At 39.8% G+C, this 12,163-nt stretch overlaps 1 protein-coding gene across 1 annotated transcript in view; it reads left to right on the plus strand.

Annotated features, from left to right (window-relative positions):
- Nucleotides 1-311: 311 nt before the first annotated feature.
- tecta (tectorin alpha) overlaps nucleotides 312-12,163 on the plus strand; it is a 41,393-nt gene continuing 29,541 nt past the window's right edge. Inside the window, exons 1-5 of the mRNA XM_080844933.1 lie at nucleotides 312-383; nucleotides 9,522-9,631; nucleotides 10,898-11,070; nucleotides 11,235-11,374; nucleotides 11,863-12,044. Of these exons, the coding sequence (XP_080701059.1) occupies nucleotides 10,929-11,070; nucleotides 11,235-11,374; nucleotides 11,863-12,044 (464 nt within the window). The 5' untranslated portion in view covers nucleotides 312-383; nucleotides 9,522-9,631; nucleotides 10,898-10,928. The remainder of the gene's footprint in view (nucleotides 384-9,521; nucleotides 9,632-10,897; nucleotides 11,071-11,234; nucleotides 11,375-11,862; nucleotides 12,045-12,163) is intronic.

Raw genomic sequence — 12,163 nt, forward strand, 5'->3', positions numbered from 1 at the left:
ATTATGGCTTGCTTTTTAAATGTATTTTGCAACAGCGAATGAAGTGAAACTAGGTTATGTAGAAAAGACCAAATGTATTTTCTCACCGTCTGATAATGAACAAAATGTTCAAAAGTTATTATATTCGCGTCTGGATGCACCTGCGTGAAGGTATAATCATACGTCAAATGTAAAGGAGATAACTAAAGAAAACAACCTTTGCAACGCAGAAAATGTTTTGAATTGAATTCACTAGTATTACGTCATTTCCGGCACGAGGAAGCCCTTAAATGTGTCAACAGAACGCAAAAGAAACAAATACATACAGTAACAGATAGAGTTACGCTCGGTCGTCGGAGGCAACGGTAAGAGCTGAGTTGGTGGATTTCTCAGAATAATGCACCGTGAGTTTCAATAGATTTTCTTGGGAAATATTGCATAACAATAACAGGCATTCAAAATAAAAGTGTCAGTGTTGTTTTTGTGAATGTTGATTCTGTTGACATTCACCCTCTCTTATCGATTGCCCCAGTTACGTCTTAAGTTAGCCAGCGATAGCTAGCCCGCTAGCTAGCTAGCTGTCCAAGTTACTAGAGTGCCTAGTCAAATATAGGTTTCTAAAAATAGTCAGCAAGATAGAGATTATAGTTAGGCTCTTCTCTTTTATTACATGCTGGTAGCCTATGGACTGCAAAGGCAACTTCTGAGAAACGATGACCAATAATTAGCTTGCCAATTGTATCTAACATTAGGCTAATTCCCAGTTGTCCATCGTAAACAAGTTTTGCTATTTGTCTCCACAATTGTAGTGGATAGCTAATTCGCTATCGGTGAGGTGAGGTGCTGAAACGAGCCAGTCGTGCATTGTCTATTTTTAGCCACCACCAGTGATATTTGAACTATGTTATCTAACCTAGATGATACGTTACATCGGTAATGTTGATGGTAATGAGTATTGCGGGAATAGTAAAACAATGCAAGCTCTTGCTTAGGCATTACTTGTACACATCCTGCTACTTAACGTTACTCAACATTATTTGTTTAACACACCAGTTTGTGCCTGTGTGTGTGTGTGTGTGAGTTAATTCACGTTCGCTCGATAGCGTTATTGTGTCGGTGTTGTATTATTACGACAGATTATTCTCTCAACTTCGAACTCATTGTCTTGTGCCACAAGCAGGATTTCCAGAACCTTAAGGCCATTGTGAGGTACCTGTCACTGCCACTATGTTTTATTGTGATTCGCACTGAATCGAGAAAACAACTAAACAATGTTATGTCAAAAGCACGACGAAAACTATCCAGGCCTTCTACTATACAGAAAAAAACAGGGCCTACTAGAGTTTAACCTGCAGGTTACCATGGCTACCATGCTAGCTAGGTAACGTCCGAAGTCTGTGGTAGGTTCAAAACAGTCGTGTTGTCATGGCAGCCAGTTTTTAATTCCCAAACTTGCCACTGCGCAGCTTTTGTTAGAGAACCAAACATAACACCGGCCGTGTTCTCATGATCATGTTGGAAAATGGGCCATCGTTTAATCCACAACACACACCAGCAGGTGACCGTGTACATTTTAGAGGACAGGTGTTTCTTTCCAATTACACGAGTGTTTGTGAGTGCCTCAAAAGTTCACAAGGCGCATCCCTAATGACATAGCTGTTGATGACAAGACTCATATAATCAGGGGTTAAATTGGGATTTTCTATGTGGGGGGGGGGCTCTGATCCGGGGGGGCAAATTTCACACATTTTTCGTGGATTATGCAGTAAATATGTTGCCAAATTAAACAAAAAACACATCACCGTTAAAGTTGTATTAGTATTGATTGATTCACATCCATATGAATGGATGACATGACAAACAAGTGGTGGGAAATGGAAAGAATTTGTTAGTAGGTTACTTTTCTCCAATCACATTTTTTTTTATTTAAAAAATATTCATAGGGTCAATGCTAAAATACACTACTCACCCGAAAGCCAGATATCCTAACTTTTTGTGAGTAGTGTATGTTCAAGGACCAATGCATAGCCAGGAGGAAGATTCAGATGATGAGCAACCATCCACAAGCAGTGAAGCAAGCAGCCAACAACTCCAGCATTTTTTATATGTTAATATGTACTCTGTAGATTTTGAGTGTGTTTGATGAGGTCACATTAAGAGCTGATTCATAGATACAAATAAGCTTGAAATTCATCCAGCTAGGAATGAGAAATGTGATTCGGAGATCGCATAGACTACTTGCTAAATCATTTAGAATTAACAGCATTGTTCTTTTTAACTAGCGCTTGCGAGTTGACACACCAGTAGCAGCCTATCCCTGCATGTCTAAGGTACATTTTTCCTGCTTAATGAAAATGCAAGCCCATATCTAATGATATTAGCCTATTGGTGATGATCGACCTCTTTCAAAATACCGTGCACCTTTAATTTTGTTTCTCTTACCTCGCCATTCACCTGTCTACTTCGATATGTCTGATGATGACCGATTGACGTTGTGTGTCTGATCTGGGAGGAGGAGCTGCTGCGCAAGTTTCGTGCGCGATATGCCTACTTCTCAAACTTGCTCCAGATGTCTAGGCCAGCCTATCCCTACCATTATTACAGTGCATGAAATGCCCTGTATTGTTATTCCTAGGCTTCTTCTTCTTCTTCTTCTTCTTTTTATTACAGTGCATGAAATGCCCTGTATTGTTATTCCTAGGCATTTTCTTCTTATTATTATTCTTCTTACCTTTTTCTGCGATTAATTCAGCTCGAACCGCTTAACTTTCTCTCACACTCCATCTCTCTGCTTCACTTTTTTTTTCTCCTTCTTTCAATATTTTCACTCTCTCTTTACTGTCTTTATTCAGAGCCACTCTTGTTCACTCTTCTTTCCTTACTTTGTTTCTTCCTCTCTTCTTTCCTTCTTTCTACTCTTCTTTACTTTCTTCTTTCCTTCTTCCACTCTTCTTTCCTTTCTTCTTCCCTTCTTCCACTCTTCTTACCTTTTTCTTTTTTCTTCTTTCCTTCTTTCACTCTTCTTTCTTTTCTTCTTCCCTTCTTCCACTCTTCTTACCTTTTTCTTTTTTCTTCTTTCCTTCTTTCACTCTTCTTTCTTTTCTTCTTATCTTCTTCCCTTCTTCCACTCTTCTTCTCTTTCTTCACTCTTCTTTCCTTTCTTCTTTCCTTCTTCCACTCTAATTTCCTTTCTTCACTCTTCTTTCCTTTCTTCTTCCCTTCTTCCACTCTTCTTTCTTTCTTCCACTCTTCTTTCCTTTCTTCTTTCCTTCTTCCACTCTTCTTTCCTTCTTTTACTGTTCTTTCCTTTCTTCCTTCCTTCTTTTTTTTTTTTCTTTTATTCGTTCTTTCTTAACCTTTGCATTTCATGCACTGGTATTTCCTTCAGGAAATGCATTTTCTAGTTATATTTCAGATACAGTAGCTTAGTAGTAATGATTCAACCTGATAAGTAAGGTGAGCTATTGTAACAGTTATAGTGATTATTATAACGAATGATTATAATAGTTTTAAATGTGTTGTCAGGTTTGAGAATAAGTAGGCTTTGCCAGACTGACTGATCAAGGTATCATAATCAGCATTATTGAAACATGTTACACATGATGTTGCCAAATAGATTTTTACATTAAACTGGCTGCTCTAGACACCTCATGACAGAGTGTGGGTATTGTTTGTGTCAGAACTTTATTAATGATAAATGAAGAATCAGACAATGCAAGTCAGTATATTGGAAACTATTCTTTTTTACATTTCCCCCAAATTACACATTGCCCTATCTTTACAATAAATCATGCTGGCCAAGCCTCCCAAAGACATTCAGGATTCACATGTAGGCCCCAAAGGGTGCATGCCAGCGAGACATGTGAAAGCCATGGGGCGCCTGTCTGGGTATATCTGCTGAGTCTGTCAGATCTGGGGTCCAACCAGTACAGCAGTACAGCAGTACAGTGTTGCAACCCATTATAAGTCATCTGCCATCTGTGTGTGTGTGTGTGTGTGTGTGTGTGTGTGTGTGTGTGTGTGTGTGTGTGTGTGTGTATGTATATGTATACACTGTATGTATACACACACACACACACAGATATATACTGTGTATATATATATATATATATATATATATACAAAGGTGGCCAAAATTATTAGGACACCTTACAGATCTGAGAATATTGACCTTTTTTTTTGTCTCCAAAACATTATTACAGTGCATGAAATTCCCTGTATTGTTATTCCTAGGCTTCTTATTACAGTGCATGAAATGCCCTGTATTGTTATTCCTAGGCTTCTTCTTCTTCTTCTTCTTCTTGTTACCTTTTTCTGCGATTAATTCAGCCCGAACCGCTTAACGTAGAAACTTAATTCAAACTTTTTTGCGTAGGTCTTGTAAACGACACTTATGCTATGTATTTTTCACTTTTGTAAACTTTATACCTCTTTAAGATATTAAAGAAAAACGAATCTAAATTTTCCCATTGACTTACATTGGGCCATTATGACATCATAATAGGGTCATTAAACAGGCTTGCACCTGTGCTTCACTGACTGCGCCAATGTTCCAAGGCTCCTCTTCTCTCTGTCCCTCTCCATTCAACTGTATAACTAGGAATTTTAAGAGACACGTTCCATTCTCTACTTTTTTTCATTCTTTTTACAGTGCATGAAATGCCCTGTATTGTTATTCCTAGGCTTCTTCTTCTTCTTCTTCTTCTCACCTTATTCTGCGATTAATTCTGCCCGAACCGCTTAACGTAGAAACTTCATTCAAACTTTGTCGCGTAGGTCTTGTAAAGGACACTTATGCTATGTATTTTTCACTTTTCTAAACGTTATACTTTTTAAGATATTAAATAAAAACGAATCTAAATTTTCCCATTGACTTACATTGGGCCATTATGACATCATAATAGGGTCTTTAAACTGGCTTGCACCTGTGCTTCACTGACACCTGCACCAAATCAAAGACACCTCTTCTCTGTCCCTCTCAACTTAACTGTAACTAGGAACATGAAGACACCTTCCATTCTCTACTTTTTTTTCTCTCCATCTTTCTCTCTATCCCTCTAAGTCTACTTTCTCTCACACTCAATCTCTCTTCTTCACTCCATTTTTATCTCCTTTTTTCAATATTTTCACTCTCTTTTTCTCTTTAACTCTTCTTTCCTTCTTCCACTCTTCTTTCCTTCTTTCACTTTTTTTTTCTTTCTTCACTCTCCTTTCTTATTTCCTTCTTTCACTCTTCTTTCTTTTCTTCTTCCACTCTTCTTTCCTTTCTTCACTCTTCTTTCTTTTCACTCTTCTTTCCTTCATCCTCTCTTCTCTCCTTTCTTCACTCTTCTTTCCTTTCTTCACTCTTCTTTCCTTCTTACACTCTTCTTTCCTTCTTTCACTCTTCTTTCTTTTCTTATTTCCTTCTTCCACTCTTCTTTCCTTCCTTCACTCTTCTTTCCTTTCTTCTTTCATTATTTCACTCTTCTTTCTTTTCTTCTTTCCTTCTTCCACTCTTCTTTCCTTTCTTCACTCTTCTTTCTTTTCTTCTTTCCTTCTTTCACTCTTCTTTCCTTTCTTCTTTCCTTCTTCCACTCTTCTCTCCTTTCTTCACTCTTCTTTCCTTTTGTCTTTCCTTCTTCCACTCTTCTTTCCTTTCTTCTTTCCTTCTTTCACTCTTCTTTCTTTTCTTCTTCCTTTCTTAACCTTTGCATTTCATGCACTGGTATTTCCTTCAGGAAATGCATTTTCTAGTTCTTGTTCTTGTTACCTTTTTCTGCGATTAATTCAGCCCGAACCGCTTAACGTAGAAACTTCATTCAAACTTTGTCGCGTAGGTCTTGTAAACGACACTTATGCTATGTATTTTTCACTTTTCTAAACGTTATACTTTTTAAGATATTAAAGAAAAACGAATATAAATCTCTCCCATTGACTTACATTGGGCCATTATGACATCATAATAGGGTCTTTAAACTGGCTTGCACCTGTGCTTTACTGACACCTGTGCCAAATCAAAGGAACCTCTTCTCTCTCTGTCCCTCTCAATTTAACTGTAACTAGGAACATTAAGACACCATCCATTCTCTATTTTTTTTCTCTCCATCTCTCCATCTTTCTCTCTCAGTCAACTTTCTCTCACACTCAATCTCTCTTCTTCACTCCATTTTTATCTCCTTTTTTCAATATTTTCACTCTCTTTATCTCTTCATCCAGAGCCACTCTTGTTCACTCTTCTTTCCTTCTTCCACTCTTCTTTCCTTTCTTATTTTCTTCTTCCATTTTTCTTTCCTTCTTCCACTCTTCTTGCCTTTCTTTTTTCCTTCATCCACCCTTCTTTCCTTCTTCCACTTTTCTTTCCTTTCTTCACTCTTCTTTCCTTCTTACTCTTCTTTCCTTTCTTCTTTCCCTCTTCCACTCTTCTTTCCTTCTTTCACTCTTCTTTCTTTTCTTCTTCCTTTCCTAACTTTTGCATTTCATGCACTGGTATTTCCTTCAGGAAATGCATTTTCTAGTTAGTGTGCTTGCCCGAAGGGAAGCACACTATTGTTCTTCGTTTTTTACTATTTTTTTTTATTCTAGTAGTTTTTTCTTGCAGCTAACTACTTCTCGCCCGATTGAGATAGAGACGCCGTTCAAACACCAAAACGTCCGGCCCGATCCGGTGCAAGCTGCTATGACTTTTCGTGGCGGTACTCCTTGCCACTCCTTTTTTATTCCTCTTTTTCCATCACCTTTTTTTTCCATAGACTTGCATGGCAGAACTTTGAGGCATTATGACATCATAATAGGCTCATTAAACTGGCTTGCACCTGTGATTCACTGACAACTCTCACTGACACCTGCGCACGGTTCCTCTTCTCTCTCTGTCCCTCTCCATTCAACTGTATAACTAGGAATATTAAGAGACACCTTCCATACCAGCGCTCTACTCACTCATGCATACTCACTCATGTTTACTCACTCGTGCATACTCACTCATGCATACTCACTCGTGCATACTCACTCGTGCATACTCACTCGTGCATACTCACTCATGCATACTCACTCATGTTTACTCACTCATGTTTACTCACTCATGCATACTCACTCATGCATACTCACTCATGCATACTCACTCATGCATACTCACTCGTGCATACTCACTCATGTTTACTCACTCATGCATACTCACTCATGCATACTCACTCATGCATACTCATTTGTGCATACTCATTTGTGCATGCTCATCCAGCAGGGAGAGCTGGAGAGCTGACACCTGCCCCAATTCCAAGGCACTTGTTCTCTCGGTCATGGCCGCAACAGAGCAAGCACACTCTCGCAGTTCGTTCACGAAACGCATTCTAGTTACAGTGCATGAAATGCCCTGTATTGTTATTCCTAGGCTTCTTTTTCTTCTTCTTCTTCTTATTCTTGTTACCTTTTTCTGCGATTAATTCAGCCCGAACCGCTTAACGTAGAAACTTCATTCAAACTTTGTCGCGTAGGTCTTGTAAACGACACTTATGCTATGTATTTTTCACTTTTCTAAACTTTATACATTTTAAGATATTAAAGAAAAACGAATATAAATTTCTCCCATTGACTTACATTGGGCCATTATGACATCATAATAGGGTCTTTAAACTGGCTTGCACCTGTGCTTTACTGACACCTGTGCCAAATCAAAGGAACCTCCTCTCTCTCTGTCCCTCTCAATTTAACTGTAACTAGGAACATTAAGACACCATCCATTCTTTATTTTTTTCTCTCCATCTCTCCATCTTTCTCTCTCAGTCAACTTTCTCTCACCCTCAATCTCTCTTCTTCACTCCATTTTTATCTCCTTTTTTCAATATTTTCACTCTCTCTTTATCTCTTCATCCAGAGCCACTCTTGTTCACTCTTCTTTCCTTCTTCCACTCTTCTTTCCTTTCTTATTTTCTTCTTCCATTTTTCTTTCCTTCTTCCACTCTTCTTGCCTTTCTTTTTTCCTTCATCCACTCTTCTTTCCTTCTTCCACTTTTCTTTCCTTTCTTCACTCTTCTTTCCTTTCTTCACTCTTCTTTCCTTCTTACACTCTTCTTTCCTTCTTTCACTCTTCTTTCTTTTCTTATTTCCTTCTTCCACTCTTCTTTCCTTTCTTCTTTCATTATTTCACTCTTCTTTCTTTTCTTCTTTCCTTCTTCCACTCTTCTTTCCTTTCTTCACTCTTCTTTCTTTTCTTCTTTCCTTCTTTCACTCTTCTTTCCTTTCTTCTTTCCTTCTTCCACTCTTCTCTCCTTTCTTCACTCTTCTTTCCTTTTGTCTTTCCTTCTTCCACTCTTCTTTCCTTTCTTCTTTCCTTCTTTCACTCTTCTTTCTTTTCTTCTTCCTTTCTTAACCTTTGCATTCCATGCACTGGTATTTCCTTCAGGAAATGCATTTTCTAGTTTAGAATTGTGTTTTAAAACAACATAGATTTGCAATGGAAAAGTTGTAAATGAGTAGGACAACATTGCTCGTGAATTGACTAGGCAGACTGCCAAAATCGGCTGGAGCTGCTGCGCAGCAGATCTGCTTTGCAGAACTCCAGACCCGGCCGCTTATGTGCCGGGGCTCCGCCCCGGACAACCCCGGCCCAATTTAACCACTGCATATAATACTGAAAGGCTGCAGTCATGGGATGGGCTAAGAAACATTTGTTTATTAACTTTGATGCCAATCGTAACCTTACATCGCATCATAACCTCTTCTGTTATCTAATCAATCCATGGAAAAGGTGTACAAATGCTTATTGTGGTAGATATTAAAGAAAAAGGGGCCCGAGATCAAACCCAGTTTGACTTAATATAAACTGTAGCATACAGTATTTCCACTGTTCCAACTAAAAACCTAACACGAGTGAAAATTAAGATGGTTCTTTATGTTTTTAGGTTCAAGTAGCCATTAGGTTCAGCAGTTTGGACATTTGGCCACTTTTAAAGGCACCCAGTGCAACTTTTGAGGCCTAAAAGTAAGCATTCAATTTCTAGTCTTTTTTGCACGTAGTAAGTTTCAATAACTCCATACCATTACATATCGACATTCAAGGAGCAAAGATGAGACGTCGTTGTGTGGTGAAAACTGATAGAATATATATAACAACAACAATCGCTGCCATTTTCTTTATTTATTGGTGCCACCAATAAATAAAGCAGGATTCCAGTCAATGGAAAAATGGCCTCTCCCCACCAGCGATTGTTGTTGTTTACGATTTTCTATCAGTTCTCACCACACAACAACGTCTCATCTTTGCTCCTTGAATGTCGATATGTAATGGTATGGAGTTATTGAAACTTGCTACGTGTAAAAAAGACTAGAAATTGAATGTTTATTTTTCGAGTCTCAAGCCTATAAAGTTGCACTGGGTGCCTTTAACACAATCTTTCTGTATGTGTAAAAATACTTGGCCAATAAAAATGATTCTGATTCTGATTGTTGTAGCAAATGTGCGTTTGTTTGCTGATGTCACAATACAGTTGTAGAATGGTCTGAGTGTGGCCATTCTTTCTGACATAATTTCTCTGCATGCCCCTCTTCTCCCCTGCCACCCTTTTCAGGCATCTGATGAATGGGGCGTTTGGTGAGTCCCTCCCCAGCACCGCAGACTCACCAGGCTTCATTGTCAAAACTGGGATCCTAATTGACTGACTTCCCTGCACAACCGGAGGTTAGTTGAAAAGTTTTTTTTCTCCATCCCTCGCAGAAGATTCTCTTCCGATGCCTATTTCTGTTGGCATGCCCATGTGATTTTTTGTTTACTTGCAACCAGGGTAATATCATAAACCCGGATACTATTGGAACATATTCTAGAGAACACCCAGGAATGTTGGGAAGCATTTATTTCCATGGCTCCAGTTATGTCATTTAGAAGTTGATAAAATCTAATGGGCATGCCAAACTTAAAGAACGGACCAGAAGACTAAGTCAGGATTTCTGGAATTCTTTTCAGCGTGGACTAAATGTTATAAATCCAACACATTCCTACAGCCAGGTAGGCCATTCCCTGAGCAACACACTTAGAGGGTCAGTTGGTCTACCTGAGTGTAGGAATGTGTTTGTATTTAAATAATTCAGTCATATAGAATACAGGGGAGACAGTGTGTGGGGGGGGGGGGGTTCAGATGCTAATTGAACAGTTCTCAGTTTTCTGAGACAAAGACGGAGATGGGAAAAAAAAATGTAAGTACTTAGTTCATGTTCAGGAGAATAGCAATTTGAATTTACATCAAAGTCGTATACGTTTATATATATATGGTGATGTGAATAACTGGAAAACAAACCTGTCATTGTCACTCTCCTTTACTATGTCGTTTCATGCTCTTGGTTTATTACAGCTATTACAGTAGGATCTCACCAGATATCACTGATGAACATGAGTTAGCAAACTAGTTAGCTAGGTTTTATCATTGTCAGCCGTGTTGATTCCTGGTAAGCTTGCTAGTTTTGTACCAACTGCTTACTGCTACTGCTAAAGGAGCAACTGCTGGAATGCTGACTTTCATCAGTTTAAGGATAGCCATGCAGAGGGACCTATTAGTTTTACAGGACTAGTTCTCATATATTACATGATGTTTTTTTTCCTCATTGGACTTTACTCACCATGTCCCTCACCTTGAGTGTTCCTCTGTATTTTATAGGCGTCAAAGGTGCTTGTTTGCGTTGTTCTTGTCAGCTTGAGATTCCTGAGAGACGTGTGAATTTACAGACTGGCTTCCATCTTACTATCTGTCTTCTTTTTTGTTTCATTCCCTTTGTTTCATTTCATTGGTCTTGTTGATATAATGTTGTGTTCAGTGCCATTTCAAACTGACACTGATATACACCTAATTCAGTGTGGTACACGTCCTTACTCAGAGGAAGCTACTATGCTCAACCCCTGTAGATTAACCTAACTGCTATGTCATGTTTGTGTTGTGCGTTTGTCTGTGTGAAGGTGTTCGTGTGAAAGACGCTGGGGTGACAAAATGGATGTGTCAGAGGAGTGTGTGGGCCGCACCATGGTTCAGGTGATCACTGAGAAGTACAACCTGGATAACTTTCCCTACTGCCGTGGGCCTGGCATAGGTGTGGTGGTTCTGACCAGCCCGCAGAGCTCTCCTGTGAAAGGTAACGCACTCCACTGTACCCAAACGATTTCTAAACTATCCCGCCATCCAAACACTGTGCCAAAGGTTAATCTAGTCACCTGAGAAAATGTTTCTCCTTGAGTTAGAATTGTGATGTGGCAATTTCATGAAGCTAAAACATCCACACCAACATTGCTCTCACAGGCCAGCTGAACCTGCCCAAAGTGCTTGTCCTGGACAGCTGTGGCATCACCCAGGCTGGAGATGAATCAGAGGTTGCCACCTACTGTGCCCATGTGGTAGAACTGGACCTCTCCAATAATCACCTGCAGGATTGGGGAGAGGTAAGCATAGCATAGTAAGCCATTGCTTCTCATAGCAAGTGTTGTGGGTGGCACAAGGTATGTGCTGTCAGGGTGTGAAGTCTGCAATTGCACAATTGCAGAAGTCCCTATTTAAATCCATAAAGGTCTGTGAGTTAATTAACAAAAGCATAGCAACAGGGGAGGGGAATTTTCACCATTGGCTACACCTCACACAAATGTTTGCCTATAGGCTACAAAAGGATACATCACGCCCTGTAGCAGATAGACATATGTCTATCTGTCCTCACTTCTTACTCCTCGTTCCTCGTCTCCTCTGGCAGCAATTTGAGAAATGAGACATCTTTCATAACGTCACACTCTGAACGATTTCCAGGGCGCAAACCGGCGGCCTGAGGAGCGAGGGCCGAGGAAGCATACAAATTACGATATGGAATGCACCTATAGTTTCAAGCCACCCTAGGGTTTTAACAAAGCTGCAAACTTTCAACTCCACTCCATTGTGGCAGGTCTTGAAGATCGTGTCCAACGTCCCGAAGCTGGACTTCCTCAACCTGAGCATGAACCCTCTGAGCGCGTCACAGCTGTACCCTGACCCTGCGGAGCCTTTCCTAGAGCTTCGCTCCCTGGTCCTGAATAACACCCAGCTGTCATGGGAGGCGCTCCACACGCTCACTCGAGAGATCCCAAAGTGAGTACCCAGGTCATGGTCATAAGTCATAAGGGACTTCAAATCTCTGAGCTGTTGATTGTTGGAATTACTTGTTGGGATTCCGTTTCATGTGGTTTGGCGAGTGTTTTATTGATCCC

This window comes from Sprattus sprattus (assembly GCF_963457725.1).
Source record: "Sprattus sprattus genome assembly, chromosome: 1".
NCBI classification, from domain to species: domain Eukaryota; kingdom Metazoa; phylum Chordata; class Actinopteri; order Clupeiformes; family Clupeidae; genus Sprattus; species Sprattus sprattus.